Raw genomic sequence first — 20,533 nt, 5'->3', positions numbered from 1 at the left:
CAAGCACACTCCTCCCCAAAGGATCCACGTCAATCACCCCTCCCTGCCAAAACACCCCACTCCAAATATCTCAGATATCCCACACCAAACAACCCTCCTCAAACAACCACCAACATACCCCTGCCCAAACTCCCCTCCCTCCCAAAAACACCCCACCTTAAATATCTCAGTCACCCTTCCCCAAACACTCCACCCTCAACATTAGGACCCAAACGCATCCCACCCACCTGCCTTACCTAACATGGTACTCAACAACAAGCCCCTTCCTTTCCATCCCAATCCCCCACTCCTGTCTAACTGCCCCCAACACATCCTCACCGTCCCATCTTCTGACAGGGCTAGATAGCTAGATGTTACCTCTGGTTATGGGGATTGGGACTGGGGTTCAGGATTGGGGGCAAGACATTTAGAACTGAGATGAAAAGATGTTTCTTCACTCAAACGATGGTGAACCTGTGGCATTCGTTACCACAGGTGGTGGAGGCCATGTTCCTGAATATATGTAAGGAGACAGATAGATTTCTAGAATCAATGGGTATCGTGGGGAGAGCGTGGGGAATATGTTGAAAGTTAAAAAAAAGTTATTGAAATCTGAAATAAAAACACAAAATGCTGGAAACACAGCAGGTCAGGCAGCATCTGTGGGGAGAGAAACAGGTCGAAGACATCCCTCTCTTTATAATGGTACTGAGATGGATGATCAGCCGATTGAATGGTGGAGCTGACACAGAGGGCAGAATGGCCTCTCCTGCTCCTAGTTTCTAAGTTTTTGCCGTTGTAAGGTTTCACAATACAAACTATATCTGATTTATTTTAGCTCTGCTAATGTAACAGACCAACGACAATCAGACTAATAAAGAGGATTTATTTAATAAAAGCATGTACATCGATGTTTAGCCAGGATACAGCTCAGCTTGAGCAGCAACTAATGGATGCAATTAATTACAGCTTATATCAAAGTATATACACTTGTATAAAATATTTCTATAAAACTTCTGTAAAGAGACCTGCAAAGTTTAACAATTAGATAATAACAGCTTCATCTGGAGTCAACTGCTTGGATCGGTGGTAGGTGCTCTCTGTTGGTTTGGTTTGAGACAAGATTTCCTTCTTCCTGATGCTCGGATGTATAATCCCATTTCTCGGTAGAACTAGCACAAAGAATACCGAGCTTACTGTGAAAATAGAGGATGGAGAGTGGGGGAGATGGAGTAAAGAAGTTGTGGGGGGGGGGGTGGGAGTAAGGGAAATGGACAAGAAAGGTCATGGATTACTAAGAAACCTGAGGGCAGGATGGAGTCTTGGAGTCGTACAACACAGAAACAGGCCCTTCAGCCCATCGAGTCCGGGTCAACCATCAACCACCCATTGATACTAATCCTGCATTAATCCCATTTTATTTTCCTCACGTTCCCATCAACTCCCCCAAGATCCTACCACTCGCCTCTACACTGGGGGCAATTTACAGTAGCCAACTAGCCCACCAACCCCCCACGTCTTTGGGATGTGGCAGGAAGCCGCAGCAGCTGGTGGGGGGAGACCCACACGGTCACAGGGAGGACATGCAAACTCCACACAGACAGTACTGGAGGTCAGGATTGAACCTGGGTCATTGGCATTGTGCGGTAGTGGCCATTCCATGGTGTTGCCCAGGTGGTTCACAAGGAGGTCTGAGAGAAATGCAAATCAATGCACTTGGCCATTCACTCCCTTGGAATGTTTCTAACCCATAATATTGAACAGATGTATGCCAATAGTTTCCACCTTACTAAAGCCCAACAGTTGAGAGGCAAGATACCTGGCAAAGTAGTACACAACACCTTGACTCCAAACCACAAAGGTCAAGGTCACACTGCTCCCAACAATCAAATTTATCCTATATTCTTTAAAGATGAATTTTGGTTCAGGGGAGCTGCATACTTTCTGCTTTCAGGCTAGGTATGAGGCTGAGTTAAGATGCTTTTGCTCTACTCCTCCAGGTGGCTCAGTCCTGGCCTCATTACCCTTCCACAAAGTGGAATTTCCACACATTAATTGCCCAGCGTAACTAGTTAGTGACTGAACTAGCAGCCAAAGCCAACCCACTGGAAACAGCGTCGAACGGAACTTCCCTTTCCCCAGTGTCTGCAAGGATCACATTACCAGCATGTGGTTTTTATAGCGGCGAAGGTGCCAGAAACACTCAGCAGGACAGGCAGCATCTGTGGAGAGAGACACAGTTAATGTCTCAGGTTTAAGACACTTTGTTAGATCTGACCTGAAACGTTAACTCTGTTCCTCTTTCCACAGATGCTGTCTGACCTGCTGAGTGTTTCTGGCACTTTATTTTTTGTAATGAATAACTCTTATATCTAAATATACACTGACGTAGTGTCTGGGCCATTGCATTCTACACAGACTGTACATCCATCCATTCCCCTCATTGTAACCTGGTGTCACAGAGCAGTCGATGTGCTCCACCCCAGAACCTGGAGTGACTACACCCATTTCCTCAAAGCTTCAGTGTTTATACCTCTTACACATGTATAAGGGTTTCTCCTGAAATAAAGAGTTAGTCCTCTGTGAAAGGTCGTGATCCCAAGGATGGGTCCCATTTTATAAAATTTATACATGCTCAAACCATACGCTCATAAAACTTGTTCGGATAAACACAACACACACAAAATACAACATACAGACAGTCAGACGCAGACAGACAGACAGATACACACATCACACAAAATACAACACACAGACAGATACATACACCACACAAAATACAACATACAGACAGGCAGATACAGACAGAAAGATAAACACACCAGACAAAGTACAACACACAGACAGCCAGACACAGACAGAAACACACACCACACAAAATACAACACACAGGTAGACAGGCACAGACAGACACAAACACGTAGATGCATACAACATGCCAGACAATTGAGTTCATTAAAAGGCAGGTCGTCTTAGATAATCAGGCTGTTGGCAGTGTGGTTAATGCAGCTGTTGACTCTGGCAGTGAGGGGCTGAGTGGCCTCCTATTTTGTAATAGGAAAGCCTCTTTCCATCCAATGATGTCTGAAGAAACAACTGCTTAAGCATGTCCCTTTAATTATATGACCAGTTACCCTCCCCACGGCTGAAGTGAACACAGCAGGGCCCTGCTTCAAGTTCATTGTCATTTCAAGACATTCTGGTGAATGGTATTGCGGGGGTGTCAAGGCACTGTGTACGTGGGAAGTAATAAAACGTGCAGTGGATCACACAGTGAGAGCCAACTGGAATGGATTTTACCAATTGAATTATTAAGGGTGAATTGAGGCCAAAAAGCTATTCCATTGCCCACAAGTTCCAATTCTGGTTTCACAGTTAACAGGAACTGGTCCAAAGATGAGGGTACAGGAGGGGTTTCCGCACAGGGCATGCTGAAGTGAGGTCAGTGTTAGCCCACTTTACATCACAGCTGGTGGGAAATGCTGCCTTCTACCAAACAGAGGCTCAGGCAATGAGGATTACTCTCCAGGACACCAAGAGAAAAAGGTTTTCTAACTGCAAAAAATAAATCCATTCATCCCTTTTATATTTCAGATATAAAAATGCTGGGAAAGGATTGTCCCAAAATCATCCAAACAGATAACAAAAAGCCAGACATTGATCAAGTCGACACATTGGATGTCCAATGGGAGGAGTCTAGGGGTGGAGCAGTCAGTGGGGCTACCGTGTGGTAGGATCTCCAGCTGGAGATGGTAACCTTCCTAACCTTCCAACATTAACTCTTGAGTTCCCGATCGAAAGGTGGAAAGTCGCAGGCTGCCCCCAGACGGTATCCTGACTCACTCTGAGAGGGAGAACTCAGTTGGAGTTGCTGTCTTATGTGGAAAGAGTTGTCCATTTTCAAAGGGATTGTGCTATTAATGCAGAATCAACGGTGACGTGGGTCTCCCTCAGCTTTCACGCCTGCTTCCTACTCCTTCTCGTGTGGAGGATGGAGTTCTACTTTACTCAGATTTGTTCTTGGGATGGCAAGAGAGTTCATTGCCCCTTCTACATGCCCATGACCAGTTGGGTGTCCATTGGGAGTCCACTGTTGGCCGCTGTTTCTAATGCTGACGTCCAAGGAAGTTAATTGGAAGTTGCAACCTTGGGTTGGAGCATCCAGGTCTGCAAGTGCTGGACCACTGAAGTTCCTGGGGACCCCGTCCACTGTGTGTGATAGGACACGGTCTAATGTCCACACCTCCTACAAGCTTCTAGTGAAGATGATGGAAGTCTTGGTCTTTCCTAAAGAAAGATTGTCCTTCACAGTTTAGGGCATGCCACATGAGTTCTTCATAATGGCAATTAATCTTGGGCTTTATCTACAATCAATAGCAGCCCAGCATTATTTGGGGCAGTTGTACAATGTAATTGGAGAATATCCAACTTCAGCGACAACATCAATACATTGTGATATTGGCATCAGGCACAGTTCAATTGGGACCAGTGATAATTTTTCTGCTCGATCATTCCCGCAAGCTTGGTCCCATTAACTGCGTCATGTTAGCAGTGGACGACTACTCCTGGTGTTGTTGGTTGTGTAGAATGCTCGAGGAGAAGGGTGGGCCCAATTCCTGTCCCTGGTTAAGCCCCTGGGTTGTGTAGGGCCACTGCAGCAAGTTGTCAAGTTGAGGACAAACATTTTGGGCCAAATGCGAGCAAGTGGGACTAGCTTGGGTGGGCATCTTGGTCAGCATGGACCAGTAGGGCTGAAGGGCCTGTTTCCGTGCTGTATGACTCTATGACATAGTATGTTAATGTGGGGGGAACAGTTTATTCACAAGGAATTAAAAAAATCAACAACAGCAAATTCCACATGATACATCAATTAAAAAAAGTCAGCTTTTGATTGGTTGATACTCCCAAATGCAGACAGTGAGTATCCCAGACTCCTCAGTGTACCATCAATGGAATAAGAATCTGGAAGGTGATTGGTTCAACAACACAACAGCCCTCTTAATGAGTGCCAACTCCCCCAGCATGTCAGAGGGTGCCAGAGGTCGAATGCCTCACAAAAAATATCGTAAGCAATCTAGTTTATTTGCTCATTTAGGACAAAGCCCTCAAATTGCCCAGACCCTGAAAGTCCCCCAGTTGGGACTTGATGGCCGAAACCGTTCCATGCCCAAAGAGGTTTCTTTGAAAATAGCTGCAGTTGGGCATCCAAAATTCAACTCGTTCTGTCCCTTGAGGTGGACACTGATTCTCAGAACTTGGTGGTCACCCTCAAGTATCGGTGTCTTGGCCACCAAAGCACCACTACCAATCTTTCACTCTCCTGGCCTATTTGCCTAATAGGCCAGTCACTCTCCCGGCCTATTTGCCTCCCGTTCTGTACTGCTGGAGGCCTGGTTTGCAAAAGGGTTCAAACCTGAGACGCGGTAAAAAGACTGCAAAAATAGCCAACTGTGCAAAAAGCAAATGAAGTCTCTACTGGTTAAGGTTGCAATAGGAAGTGCTGACCCACCACACTACCAATGGTCCAATAAACAGGAAGAGGCCCAGGCTAATCTGTGGCATTGACCTATTGAACCTGCACTTAATCCCAGAAGCAAAGTACCAAATAATTCAACCAGTGCTCTGACATTGGTGCTGGAATCTATGGTCAGGTCCTCTTCCCAATGTGTGCAAGTGAGTCGAAAGTGTGGTGTGCTCAACAGGCAGAGAGATCACAGTGTCTGTACCTACCCAGCCTTGGAGACTGGTACAAAGTTCTCAGCATTCTGACTGCAGCAACCTTTGAGTGATGTCTATGTGTTTGTTATGGTGCTTGAGAAAGTCCCTTCCACTGAGGGAATGCTAACTGTATCCCTGTAACACAATAAGGATCCTCACATTTGTATTTGTCAACAGGAGGTGGCATTGAGTCCACCAGGGAGATACAGGAAGAAGTGACGTTTTCTCAGGACGAGCTACAGGTTCTCTGATTGTCTACACTTCACTATAAAAGTTTCTCCCAGTCATTCCAATTTTATCATAAATAGTTAAGGAAAATATTAATTTTGAGGAAAACCTCATCTGATCAATGGTCGTGTTTCTAAATATCAAATATTTCTTTTTTTCCCGTTGCCAAATAGAAAAGTTACAGAGTGCAAGATTCGCCCAAAACTTAGAACTTTGACTCTTCACCTCAGTGCCAGCTGGGTTCACATGAAAACCTCCCAGCGTGCTTAGCTCTGTGATGGCTGACTTCCCCCAAGACCCCAACAGAAACTGGATTAAAATTCCAAAAGGTGCTTGGGATCCGGTTCTCGTTTGGCTCTAACTGCAGACAGCGGGTCTGCATGCATGACTCAGCAGCATGGCGTCACTGGTCACTGGGATGGGAAGCTGGGGAGATGACGAGGGAACGGCAGTTCCTGCTAGATGTAGGTCTGGAGACATTTCATCTCTTCAACTCTGTTTTAAAAGGGAACGGAGGATGCCAAGCATTAAGACAAGTGGAAAACTTTGAAATTCATGGAATACGAGGGGTTTGGGCCCAATAGATTTGGGAATGGTTGATTTGATTGGTTGTCTGTAAGAATTGGCCCTAGTTGCTGCAGTTGTTTTGCCAGTAGATTGTCCCCCACACCAATGTGGTTAAGGTGACTTCTGGCAGTGTCTGCTTGCAGATGGATGGAGTGGTTGTTGCAGGCAGGACACCCGTAAACACGGAGAGCGAGACCAGCAAGCCACCACATTCACTTGCAGTCCTTCCCGCACATCTCCTCCAGTGGAATGTCATCGGCCAGCGAGCATGGGTCGTTGGCGCCGGTGAGTGAGGCCATCGCCATGAGCCGTGCCGTCTCGGGGGGCGGGCACAGGACGTAGCGGTCAACTGCGTCCGGCTGGTGCACATCAACCATCGTGGTGGTGGGCGCCTTGGAGAACTGCGAGATGGAGTCCTTCAGGCACTCCTCAAGGTCCCTGCCTCCCACCGCTCCCTGCTCGCAGCCGCTATCCCGCCTCCCGCAGGCATCCTCCATGTTGACGTAGAGGATCTCCTCCGGGTCCGTAGGGGCCGGCAGGTCTTCCAGAATCTTCTCCAGCTGACAGCAGATGATCTCGAAGGTTGGCCGTTCTCTCGGATTCAGCTGCCAGCAATAGTACATCAATTCGTACCTGCAGAGAGGAAGCAGGGTCAATGGTAGGATCACAAACCAAGACAGAGTCATAGAGAGATACAGCAAGGAAGCAGGCCCTTCAGCCCATCGAAACAGTGCTGACCACCAACCACCCATTTACACTCATCTTACATTAATCCCATTTTTATTTCGGTAAATTAGTAAATTATTTTTGTCACATGTACCGAGGTACAGTGAAACCCTTCATTTTGCATGCCATCATACAGATCACTTCATCACATCAGTGCACTGAGCACTAGCGTAGCGGTTAGCGTAACGTTATTACAGTGCCAGCGACCCGGGTTCAATTCCGGCCACTGTCAGTAAGCAGTTTGTACGTTCTCCCTGTGTCTGCGTGGGTTTCCTCCGGGTGCTCCGGTTTACTCCCACATTCCAAAGACGTACGGGTTAGGAAGTTGTAGGCATGCTATGTTGGCGCCGGAAGCGTGGCGACACTTGCGGGCTGCCCCCAGAACACTCTACGCAAAAGATGCATTTCACTGTGTGTTTCGATGTACATGTGACTAATAAAGATATCTTATCTTCTATAAAAAAAACAATAACAGAATGCAGAATATAGTGTTACAGTTACAGAGAAAGTGCAGTGCAGGCAGACAATAAGGTGCAAGGCCATAACGAGGTAGGTTGTGAGGTCAAGAGTCCATCTTATTGTACTAGGGGACCATTCAATAGTCTTATAGCAGTGGGATAGAAGCTGTCCTTGAGCCTGGTGGTACGTGCTTTCAGGCTTCTGTATCTTCTGCCCGATGGGAGGGGGGAGAAGAGAGAATGTCCGGGGTGGACGGGGTCTTTGATTACGCTGGTTGCCTTACCAGGGCAGCAAGAAGCGTAGACAGAGTCCATGGTTTCGGTGATGTGCTGAGCTGTGTCCACAACTCTCTGCAGTTTCTTATTTTCTCCCCACATTCCCATCAACTCCCCCCAGATTCTACCCCTCACCCACACACCAGGGGCAATCTACAATGGCCAATTAACCTATTGCCTGACCTGCACACCATTGGGATGTGGGAGGAAACCGGAGCACCCGGGGGAAACCCACACAGTCACAGGGAGAAGGTGCAAACTCCACACTGACAGCACCTGAGGTCAGGATCGAACCGGGGTCTCTGGCGTTGTGAGGCAACGGCTCTACAGCTGCGCCACTGTGTCACACACATCTACCAGAGAATTGTAGAGCATGGTCAAAAATCTCTCCGCTGTCTATCCCCTTAATCTCAATTCCCCAAATTTACCCAAATTCTTTTTCAAGTACTTCCCCTTTAAGAGGCTGAATAAATTAGATCCTCGCCACCTTTCAGATCTGACAACCTGGACCACAATGGGAACAGCAGAGGGCCCCTGGGGTCAGTTCAAGCCGTCGTGTCTACCCTCCGCAATCACTTGCAGTCAGAATTTTTCCAAAGCTCGCCCAAATGAATTCTGAAAACCTCCCTGATTAACGTTCTGGGACTGACCTCCTGAGGAGGCAGTGAAGCCACAGAATCTCACAATGTTTAGACAGTATCTAAAAGAGGCTTTGAATTTCCAAGGCACAGAAAACTATGCAAAAGCCACTGGAGCAACTCAGCGGGTCGGGCAGCATCTGTGGAGGGAAATGGACAGTCGATGTCTCGACCCAAAACTTCTCCCTCCACAGATGCTGCCTGACCCTCTGAGTTTGTGTGTTACTGCAGGTGAGTATTCGATGGTCAGCATTTACATGGTGGGCTGAAGGGCCTGTTTCTGTGCTGGATGATTCCATAAGACCCCCATTCAAAGAGGAAAACCTGATGCTTGCCTCACTTCCCCACATGCCTGGACCCACGTAATACACTTCGAACCTTCGCCAGTACCTCTTCGCACTTAGGACAGCTGGAAGTCTGACAGGTGACCCTCACTCTGCTCACTGGAGAGTTTCTGAGAACTCCTCGTAATCCGGACTGTCCGTAAGTCGGAAGTAAACGGCAACAGTGTGTGGGGGAGAGGGTCACAGAAGCGGCGGTGACGGGAAAGCGAGCTGGTGCAGGAAGAGCGGCCACCAGCCGGCCTCACTGACTCCGTGAGAGAGCCCACTCAGTGCTCCCGGCTCCACCCAGCCCCCGATCGTTGAGGGGAGAAGGCTCGCGGAAATGCCCCGTTCTCCACCCGGCAGAAGGTGTCTGCAGCCCCCTAGCAGCCAGCAAATCCCTCCTCATCCACTCTGCCGACCTCCCAAACACTCGCTGGTACGCACGGGCTCAGAACCCGGGGAGGACCTGTAGGAAGATAAGCCGTTCCAGGCAATATTCCACTTGTCCATAAAAATTCCGTGCCCAGGAATGAATCTACAAACATATTGAGTAACATTATCCTGAAATAGAAAGAATTCTCGGTAACCCGAGTTAGAGAATGCAGCAGGTTTTGGATGAGGTCCTTACAGTGCGTCCAGACAGTCAGGGGGTTGCTTCAGCCTGTTGCCCTGCCGGAGATAGTCATAGATCTCGCTGTTCTCCACCCCAGGGTACGGGGTCTGCCCGCGGGTGGCGATCTCCCACATGGTGACACCGTAGGACCACTGCAAACAGAGAGAACCAGTCAAGCTGTGTCCCACACCGCAGGCTGAATGCTTGTGAACGGTATAGAACAGGTTGGAGGTACAACACCTCATATTCTACCTTAGGAATCTCCAACCTGATGGCCTCAACATCACTTTCCCCAACTTCTGGTAACCCCGCCCCTTCTTTTTCTCCCCCCCCCTCACTCCTTTGTCTTCCCTTATTCCTGTGGCTCCCTTCCCCCACCTTGACGACCTGCCCATCTCCTCCTTTATTCCGTGGTCCACTGCTCTCTCCTACTGGATTCCTTCTTCTTCAGCCCTTTGCCTCATCTACGTATCACCTCTCAGCTTATTACATCTTCTCCCCCCCCCCCCACCTACCTTCCCCCTCTCACCTGGACTCACCTATCACCTGATCTCGCCCATCCCCTGCCTTGTGTGTGCTCCCCACCTTCTTATTCCGGCTTCTGCCCTCTTCCTTTCCAGTCCTGATGAAGGGTCTCGGCCCGAAACGTCGACTGTTTATTTCCCTCTACGGATGCTGCCTGACCCGCTGAGTTCCTCCAGCACTTTTTGTGTATTGCTCCAGATTCCAGCAGCTGCAGAATCTCTTGTGTCTCCGTAGAAGAGTACAGCACAGGGACAGTCCCTTCAGCCCACAATGCCTGTGCTGAACACGATGCCAAATTAAACTAACCCCTTCTGCCTGCACATGAGCCCTATCCCTCCAGTCCCTGCACATTCATGTCTCTGTCTAACAGCCTCTTGAATTGCCACTGTTGTATCTGCTCCCACCACCACCCCTGGCCGCCTGTTCCAGGCACCCACCACCCTCTGTGTAAAAAAACTTTCCCCGTCCATTCCGTTTAAACTTTCCCCCCTCTCACCTTAAAGCTATGCCCTCTAGTATTCAACATTTCTACCCTGGGATAAAAGATTGTGTCTACCCTATCTATGCCTCTCATAATTTTATAAACCTTTATCAGAATAGAATGTGGATAGGCCTTTGATGGTCGGCATGACGACCACCCAACAACAGGCACTAGCAACTCCAGTAGCCTAGCGTTAGGGCTTCAAGGTGTGACTAAATAGTGCTTAGTGCCTTGTGTTGTTGAAGGACCAAAAGAGGAGGGTTTGGGGGAGTCATTAAAAACAAATAAATTAGAATCAGGAACAGACTGCTTGGCCTCTCAAGTGAATCCACGAATCAGTAAATTCGTGGCTGATCTCACCGTAACACCAATGCTGCCTTCACACCGGTCGTGGTAACCTTTCACCTCTTTGTTCACCAACAATTCACCTACCTCTGCCCTAAAAACGTTTGAAGGTTTTTTCTCCACCTTCCTTTGAGGAAGAGAGTTCCAAAGACGCATCACCTCAGCGTCACACAGCACAGAAACAGGCCCTTTGGCCCATCACGTCCATACCAACCAACAAGGGCCCATCCACACACTAATCCCACTTATCAGCACTTGGTCTGTCACCTCCCATTCACCTAGATGAATGTTGTGAGAGCCTCTGTCTCCACCGCTCCCGCAGGCAGTGCATTCCAGATTCCAGCCGCCCTCTGGGTGAAAGGGTTCTTCCTCAGATCCCCTCTACACCTCTTACCTCCTTACCCTAAACCCACGTCCTCTGGTTTTAGATACTTCTGCTACATGGAAAACCTTCCTACTATTCACTTTATCTATGCCCCTTATAATTTTGTGCACCTCTATCAGGGCTCCCCTCAGCCTTCTCTGCTCCAGGGAAAATAGACCCAGCCTATCCCGTCTCTCCTCATAACTGAAGCACTCCTTCCAGGCAACATCCTGGTGAATCTCCTCTGCACCCTCCCCAGTGCAAACACACGCTCAATCATCTCTCTCTTACTCAGGTGACCTCTTTTAAATGGTAATTCCTAGTTTCTGGATACAAGAGGAAACATCCTTTCCGCATCCATCCAAGACCTCCCTGGTCACCTCGTTGTAGAAAGGATGGAAGCTTTAGAGAGGGTGCAGAGGGGATTTACCAGGATGTTGCCTGGATTGGAGAGCATGTCTTATGAGGATAGGTTGAGTGAGCTGGGGCTTTTCTCTTTGGAGAGAAGGAGGATGAGAGGCGACTTGACAGAGGTGTACAAGAGGCATAGATCAAGAGGGCAGTCAGAGACTTTTTCCCAGGGCGACAATGGCTAACACGAGGGAACATAATTTTAAGGTGATTGGAGGAAGGTATAAGGGGGATATCAGGGGTAAGTTTTTTACACAGAGAGTGGTGGGTGCGTGGAACGCACTGCCGGCAGAGGTTGTGGGGGCAGATACATTAGGGACATTTAAGAGACTCTTAGATAGACACATGAATGATAGAAAAATAGGGGGCTATGTGGGAGGGAAGGGTTAGATAGATCTTAGAGCAGGATAAAATGTCGGCACAACATTGTGGGCCGAAGGGCCTGTACTGTGCTGCAGTGTTCTATGTTCTATGTTAACATGACACTTCAAAACCCAGTTGAATTATGTTAGCCACTGACACACGTCACTGTAGCCTGTCCCCGCAGAGCGCACTACCCCCAGGGTGAACCGCTGCCTCATCCCAACACCTCCCAAACTACAAACTCCACCACTGAGCAGGAAGGCTGGAGAGACCCCCTACGAGTCACACAGCGTCCTGAGAGGGGAGCATACTACCAATCCATTGCATTACCACCAGCTCAATGTCCTTGACCCAGCAGTGCCTCAGGAGCACCCTCACCTGGCGGACAGCAGGTGTACAGGAAGGGAGCTCCCCGATGGCCACTGTACTGGGATAAGATCAGTCACACGAGCAGCGCAGTGTTGGTGCCTGACGTCTTCTGGTCTGATTTACTGTTCAGCTATCAGGGAAACTCCATAAGAGTTTCAACACCCAGCACATAGATGCAATCACCAGGAAGGGGTGCCAGCGTCTCTACTTTCTCAGAATGATGAGATTAAACTTCCAAGGGCCTCGACATTCAGCCTACATACCACGTCACTCTTGCTTGTGTAAACTCTGTCCGCCAGGCTCTCGATCGCGATCCACTTCACGGGCATCTTCGAGATTCGGCCCTGGCGATAGTAATCCCCGTTGTAAATTTTTTTGGAAAGTCCAAAATCAGCCACACAGACGTTCATATTTTCATTTAACCTACGACGAGAGAGCGAGAGAGAGGAAAATAATGAACAGAGAGATCACTTTAACCCACCCACAGCCCACAGATTTTCACTGACGCTAACTGTGTGATTAAACTCTCCTCATTATTGGCTGGGATATGCCTGGTGCCAAAGCATAAAGGGTTCTGGCTGCTCCTGATTGACTCCCTCATGGATAAGATTATTCAAGACTCTGTTGCCTGTGTTCCCACTCACACCCAGTCCTGTGCTTGGAAAGGGTCTGTGCAGCTGTCCTGGAACATGCCTGATGTTTGGCTGATTCCAGCCGGTGCCCTGCTAAGCCACTGCAGTGATCTTCAATGCTGTGGGCTACAGAGGGCAGAGTCAGTCTTGTCCCGACCCAGTGAGCGTTACCAAGTTCACTGGCGTAACTCGCTTGTATAATTTTTGATTTTGTGTGCAATTTTCCCACTTCCGAGCAAGCCTGAAGCCCCACACCACCAGGTTCAGAAACAGCTACTTCCCTGCCACCATCCGGTTCCTGAATGACCTGCACAACCCCAAACCTATCGCTTAGTAAGTTAAGGAGGTTTGACTTGTCAGTGAACACGAACTTCTACAGATGTACTGCTCAAAGTATCCTGACCGGTTGCATCATGGTCTGGGACGGCAATTCAAATACACAGGAACATAAGAATCCGCAGAGAGTAATGGATCAGCCCAATAGATCACGGACACATCCCTCCCCACCATCAGGAGTATCTACAGGAGGCGCTGGCTCAAGAAGGCAACATCCATCATCAAAGATCCCCACCATCTGGGCCATGCCAACTTCTCGCAGCTACCATCGGGCAGGAGGTACAGAAGCCTGAAGTCCCACACCACCAGGTTCAAGAACAGCTACTTCCCTTCAACCATTTGGTTCTTGAACCAACCTGCACAACCCTAATCACTACCTCAGTATAGCAACACTGGGATCACTTTGATCACTTTGCACTAGCATGGACTTAGTTTTTTTTTGTTCTAATTGTGTTCATTCTTGTTAAAGTTGTGTATAATTTATGTTTTATGATTTTCTTGTGAATGCTGCTTATCTGATGCTCTGTGCCTGTGATGCTGCTGCAACTAAGTTTTTCACTGCACCTCTGCACACATGTACAGATGACAATAAACTCGACTTTGAACTTGGGTGTCAGGATCGGGCTCAGACGTGATGTTGCCGCTGTGAAACAGTCTGCCGGTTGGGATGTTGGGCACTGTGGGGGAGCGCAGGGCTGATCCCACCCCGACTCACATGCAGTTGCGAGCAGCCAGGTCCCTGTGGATGAAGTTCTTGTTGCTGAGGTACTCCATTCCCCGGGCAACGTCGACCATGAACTTCACCAGGGTCTGCATCGGGAGGTACTGCAAGGGAAAGAACATCATCAACATCTCACAGGGATCCTGGGGGAGAGTCGAGAGGTGGCGAGAGATAGGGAGACAGAGAGAGAGAGACAGAGAGACAGAGAGAGTCAGAGAGAGAGAAAGGGAGACAAGAGAGAGAGAGAGAGATAGGGAGACAGAATGAGAAAGAGAGACAGAGAGTCAGAGGGAGAGAGAGATAGAGAGAGAGAGAGAAACAGAGAGATAGGGAGACAGAGAATGAGAGAGACAGAGAGAGAAAGGGAGAGAGAGATAGGAAGATAGGGAATGAGAGAGAGAGAGAGTCAGAGAGAAAGGGATAGAGAGATAGTGAGACAGAATGAGAGAGAGAGACAAAGAGTCAGAGAGAGAAAGGGAGATGAGAGAGAAAGGGGGAGGGGGAGAGAGAAAGAGATTGAGCAGTGTAAACAGGAAGAGAGATTGAGGGAGGAGAAAGATGAAAAAGAAAAATCACGGAGGTGATGGCTTCCCTCTTCTGAAGTGTAGTCACTGTTGTAAGGTGGAAATCCACAGCCAATGTGTGCACAGCAAGATCCCAATATATCCCACCCTGAGACAGCTTATAGCCTGCATTTAGAAGGTAACACCTCCAACAGTGCAGCTCTCCCTCAGCAGTGCAACGACCTTCAGTCTGGAGTGGGGCTTGAATCTGCAGCCAAGTTCAAGGGGGGGCAACGTGGGTGGGGGTTTGGGGGAGGAGGGTGGCTGTAGGCTGCTGAGAGGGAGAGAAGCTGCATGTTCCATGTGGGAACTGTGGCTGCAGGAGAGCAGAGTGGGCAGCAGATGGCGCACCTGTTCCATGCACCGGCTGAACCTGCTTCTAACAACGGTGCAAAGAACCAAACTGCCGGAGAACTCAGCAGGTTGGAGAACAGAGATAAACCTCTGTTATCCCATCCCCTGCCTCCACAGATGCTGCTCGACCCACTGAGTTCCTCGGGAATTTGCTTTTTGCTCCAGATTCCAGCAGCTAATGTCAGGTGGCGTCTGTGAAGATCAGAGATAACCTTACAGGTCGATGACCTTCATCAGGACCTGAAGCTTTCGCTCTGTTTTCCTCTCCACAGATGCTGCCTGACCTGCTGAGTATCTCGGGCATGTTTTGTTTCTATCCTTCAGAACCTTTTGCTTTCTCTACAGCAGTTTCAGAGTTAACAAGGTGAGCGACACACAATCACAGCAGATGATATTAAAAATCACTTGCACCTCCATCAGGAATAGCTTCCTGTTATTATCACTGATGTGCCACAGAAATTTGAACCTGTTGTTCTTTGAGATTAATAACCATATGAAACTTAAGCAACACACTCCCTTTGGGAAGTGGAATGAGCAAGCTTGCTCGCGCCTGCTCTCTGCGGGTCATTACATGAACAGCGGCAGGCTCCAGGCAGCGGGTCACTCCCCACTGAACAGCAAAAAAAACCTGCAGATGCCGGAAAGCTGACACAAAAGCAGAAGCTGCTGGAAAACACTCAGCAGGTCAGGCAGCATCCGCGAAGGGAGAAGCAGTGAACGTTTCTGGTGAAGACTCGTCAACCCGAACTGGGAAAAGTTGGGAATGTTGCAGAGGACGAAGGGGCCAGGAGAGACTGGATGACGCAATAGGTGGTGGTGCTGGCTGGGCGTGCTATTGGGTGGGGAGGCTTTGCCATCTTGTAGCGGGGACACGAGAGACCGCAAACACTGGAATCTGGAGCAACGAACATTCAGCGGGTCGAGCAGCATCTGTGGGAGGAAAGGAATCTGTCGGAGGACCCAAAGTGCCGACAATTCCTCTCCCCCAACAGATGCTGCTCGACCCGCCAAGTTCTTCCAGCAGATCGTCTGCTGCATTATTATAGCGCCTTGCACAGCCGCAGGTGCTCCTGAAGACTTTACTGTGGCCGGCTGACGGGAGGGAGAGGGGGACCTGTGAGAGGCAGGTGGGGTCGGACTACCCCTGGGTGGCCGGTGGGACGAGATGGAGTCAGGCTCTTACCACAGGGTTCTCCCCAAGGCGAGAGTAGAGCAGGAAGCTGTGGAGGTCCCCGTGCTTCATGAAGGGCAGAATGACCACTGGTGAGGGAAAGCCTTCGTTCTCGTGACTCTGCAGACACACCCCTGCACACACAAGAGCCAAGATGTCAGAAGTACACACAGCACAAACCAGGTCTGTACCAACCATCAGCCACCCATCAACGTCCCCCGCTCACCCACACACGGGCAGCAACCAATTAACCCAATAACCGCGCGTCTTCTGGGATGTGGGAGGGAACCGGAGCACCCGAGGGTGGGGTGGGATCCCACGCGGTCACAGGGAGAACGTGCAGACTCCACACAGGGAGCGCCAGAGGTCAGGATCAAACCCAGGTCACCGAGGCAGAGGTTTGTGCTGCAAACAAGATTCATTGCAGAACTGGCCTGGTGACCCTCGGTCTTGGCACAGCTAGGCTGAGACCGGGAGGTTGTGTCAATCTCAGGGTCACACAGCGCAGAAACAGGCCCTTCGGCCCAACAACTCCATGCCGACCATCGAGCACCCATTTACACTTATCCCTATTTTATTCTCCCCACATTCCCATCATATCCCCCCAGACTCTACCCCTCACCCACACTCTAGGGATAATTTACAGTGGCCGATTAACCTACCGACCTGCACGTCTTCGGGATGTGGGACGAGACAGGAGTGAGATATCTTGCTGGTTAATAGAAACCAGAGTCCAGTTCTTCCCGTTCTCCAACCATCTCCAGCCCAGTTACCCTCCGAGACATCAGAAATAGGAGCAGGAAGAGGCCATCTGGCCCGTCAAGCCCACTCCGCCATTCAATAAGATCATGGCTGATCTGGCCGTGGACTCAGATCCACCTACCTGCCTTTCCCCCATAACCCTTAGTTCCCCTACTATGCAAAAATCTATCCAACTGTGTCTTAAATATATTTAATGAGGCAGCCTCCACTGCTTCCCCGCGTAGACCTCTGTCTTCTGACCAGTCCGGAACTTCACCTTCTCCGGAGACCCTCCCTGGATGCCTGCCCAGGATTCCCAGAGATCAGCTCCCTGAGGCCAGTGCGATCCCACACCTGCTCCACACCCAACCCTCGCCAGTCCTCGCCCTGACCCCCTCCACCATCTCCACCTCGCTGCTGGGCCAGAACTCAGAGGATTAACCCACGGAGTCAGGAGAGCGTGGGTTCAATCCCCGCCCCCGACAGAGTGAGGAATCTAGGCCGACACCGGCGGGCGGGGCTGGGTCAGGGAAACGGAGGGGGATGGGGAGAGGAGGGGAGCGGGAGTGGAGTGGGAGGGGGGGAGATAAGGGAGGAGGAGAGAGTGACTGTGAGGGGAGGAGAAGGTGGCGGAGAGTGGTGACAGTGAGCTGTGAGGGAAGGGAGGGGAGGGGAGGGGAGGGGAGGGGGTGATGAGGGGAGGGGAGGAGAGGGGAGGGGAGTGAGGGGGTGACGAGGGGAGGGGAGGGGAGGGGAGGGGAGGGGAGGGGAGTGGAGGGGAGGGGAGTGAGGGGGTGACGAGGGGAGGGGAGGGGAGTGAGGGGGTGACGAGGGGAGGGGAGGGGAGGGGAGTGAGGGGGTGAGGAGGGGAGGGGAGGGGAGGAGAGGGGGTGATGAGGGGAGGGGAGGGGAGGGGAGCGGAGTGAGGGGGTGATGAGGGGAGGGGAGGGGAGGGAGGGGGTGATGAGGGGAGGGGAGGAGAGGGGAGGGGAGTGAGGGGGTGACGAGGGGAGGGGAGGGGAGGGGAGGGGGTGATGAGGGGAGGGGAGGGGAGGGGAGTGGAGGGGAGGGGAGGGGAGTGAGGGGGTGACGAGGGGAGGGGAGGGGAGGGGAGGGGAGGAGAGGGGGTGATGAGGGGAGGGGAGGGGAGGGGAGGGGAGGAGAGGGGGTGATGAGGGGAGGGGAGGGGAGCGGAGTGAGGGGGTGATGAGGGGAGGGGAGGGGAGCGGAGTGAGGGGGTGATGAGGGGAGGGGAGGGGAGGGGAGCGGAGTGAGGGGGTGATGAGGGGAGGGGAGGGGAGGGGAGCGGAGTGAGGGGGTGAGGAGGGGAGGAGAGGGGAGGGGAGGGGAGGGGAGGGGATGAGGAGGGGAGGGGAGGGGAGGGGAGGGGAGGGGAGGGGAGGGGAGGGGAGGAGAGAAGAACAATGGGTGTGCAGCAGGACAGGACAAAACCTCCTCATGGGTTTTGAGGTTGAAACTGTTGTCCTCTGAGGGGTCAACCCAGAGGGGTCAACCCCAAGAGGTCACTACTGGAGGGGTCACGATAGGTCAACACTGAGAGGTAAGCCCGGAGGGGTCAGTCCAGGAGTGGCTAACCCAGGAGTGGTCAACCCAGAGGGCTCACGAGAGGTCAACTCCTAGAGGTCAATTCCGAGAGGTCAGTCCCAGAGGCGCAAACCCAGGAGCGATCAACCCCGAGAAGTAAACCCTGAGGCAGATCAGATAGTGAGTGATCAGCCACGAGGGGTCAACCCATGAGGGATCAGCGTCATGATGTCAACCCTGAGAATAGTCGTCATCTCTGGGACTTCAACCCTGAGGTGGATTCCAGAGGGGAGCAGGGTGTGTAACAGTTGAATGAGTCCCAGGAGTGAAGTGTCCCACCACATCCCTACCCCCAGTGGCAGAGTTTTCATCAACTGGAGGCTGCCTTCACGGGACATCACTGGAAGAGAACAGGGCGACCTTGCACTGATTCTTTAAATCTGAGGCAAAACGGAACATAAGTTTGGCGATATCGGTGGTGTTTTGTACACAGCTCTGCGTGGACCACCACACTGGCCAAGGGATCAGGGTCCACAACACTGGCTATAAAGCAAACCGCGTAGATGGTCTTACCCAGCAGGCGCATGACATTGGGGTGGTCGAACTCTTTCATGCAGACAGCTTCCCGGAGGAAGTCCTCCATTTCGGTCCGGGTACAGATCGCAACTGCGGGAAATGAAAGAGGGGTCAGCCCAGGAGGGAGTCAACCATGACAGTCCACGGGTCAGTCCGCGGGACCTCAAGAGGTTGGCGTGGCAGAGGTGAGGGGGGTTAAGAAGGTCAGGGGCAGTCCCCACCAATCTCTGAACTCATCCCGTAAACGATCGACATCCCCTCCCCACAGACCCCTTTCCTCTCCCACCCATTACCTATCCCCCCCACCACCCCCCCACCCCTCCGCCTCTAACACTCAGGGAACACAGGAAGTTTGACCAGTGACCAGCACGGCACGAATACATGGTCTAAATGAAGGGTCTCGACCCGAAACGTCAACTGTCCATTTCCCTCCACAGATGTTGTCTGACCCGCTGAGTTCCTCCAGCTGTTTGTTTTTTTTGCTCTTATGTCTCGTCCCCAGTCAGAAGGTGGTTTGGGGAAGAAAACCTGTGCTTGTCAAACTTACTTTTCATCGTCTTCACGGCCACCTTGAGAAAGTAGTCATCCTGGTTTAATTGTCCTTCCATTACTGAACCGAACTCCCCTGGTTAAGGAAACAAATTAGCGTGAGGTGGAGATCGACGCCAACTGAGTCAAGGCAAGACATCCCAGCACTGCTCCATAAGCAAGTCACCTGCTGCTCTCAAACTGGCCTCGTTCTGACAGGCCTGGGGAGAAGATCAGCCAAAGTTGCTGGAACAGACTTGAAGGGCTTGAATGGGCTCCTTCCACTCCTAAATGCAGCAAATGGATTTGGCAATAGCCTCGCTCCTCAAGAGGCTGAGTCCAGGTTCTACAAAGAAGTGCCCAGGACTTTCTGCCTTCCAAATTTGGATCCCTGGGTCCATCCCCACTTCAACTCTACCCCTGACCCCCAAACCTCAACCTGAACCCTGACCCCACCTCTCCCAACATCGACCCCAGTCCCAATCCATTCCTAGCACTGACCCCAATGAAACTCCAATCCTATCCCAATCCCACTGATTGGCTGTAGATCACATAACTCCTGGAGGGAGCCACAGAAACATCAGAGTCTAGAACACAACACAGGAGAAAATAGGAGCAGGAGTAGGCCACTCGGCCCCTCAAGTCTGCCCCACCATTCCATATGATCTCAGCTAATCTATCCTAGGCCTTAACTCCTCTTCTGTGCCAGTTCCCCGTAGCCCTCAATTCCTCGATCTTTCAAATATTTATCTATCACTACCTTAAATATATTTAATGATCCAATCTCCACCATCCTCAGTGGCAGAGAATTCCAGAGATTCAACACTCTCTGAGAGAAGACATTTAACCACACTTTGTTTTGCAGCAATGTAGAGTCATACAGCACAGAAACAGGCCCTTTGACCCAACCAGTCCATGCCAACCAAGATTCCCATCTAAGCCAGTCCCATTTGCTTGCATTTGGCCCATATCCCTCCAA

The 20,533-nt window shown here is 50.8% G+C and overlaps 1 protein-coding gene across 2 annotated transcripts in view; it reads right to left on the bottom strand.

The window, feature by feature from the left end:
• Positions 1-848: 848 nt before the first annotated feature.
• LOC127586417 (tyrosine-protein kinase receptor UFO) overlaps positions 849-20,533 on the bottom strand; it is a 119,243-nt gene continuing 99,558 nt past the window's right edge. For both annotated transcript variants that reach the window (XM_052044367.1, XM_052044368.1), the window contains 7 exons: positions 19,574-19,651; positions 19,024-19,116; positions 16,177-16,298; positions 14,071-14,180; positions 12,651-12,810; positions 9,545-9,681; positions 849-7,125 (listed from right to left, as the gene is read on the bottom strand). In XM_052044367.1, coding sequence (XP_051900327.1) covers positions 6,705-7,125; positions 9,545-9,681; positions 12,651-12,810; positions 14,071-14,180; positions 16,177-16,298; positions 19,024-19,116; positions 19,574-19,651 — 1,121 coding nt within the window. In that variant the 3' untranslated portion in view covers positions 849-6,704. The remainder of the gene's footprint in view (positions 7,126-9,544; positions 9,682-12,650; positions 12,811-14,070; positions 14,181-16,176; positions 16,299-19,023; positions 19,117-19,573; positions 19,652-20,533) is intronic.

Source organism: Pristis pectinata, chromosome 35, assembly GCF_009764475.1.
Source record: "Pristis pectinata isolate sPriPec2 chromosome 35, sPriPec2.1.pri, whole genome shotgun sequence".
NCBI lineage: Eukaryota > Metazoa > Chordata > Chondrichthyes > Rhinopristiformes > Pristidae > Pristis > Pristis pectinata.
The sequence above is the reverse complement of the archived record's forward strand: the minus strand, read 5'-3'. Positions and strand labels throughout refer to the sequence as shown.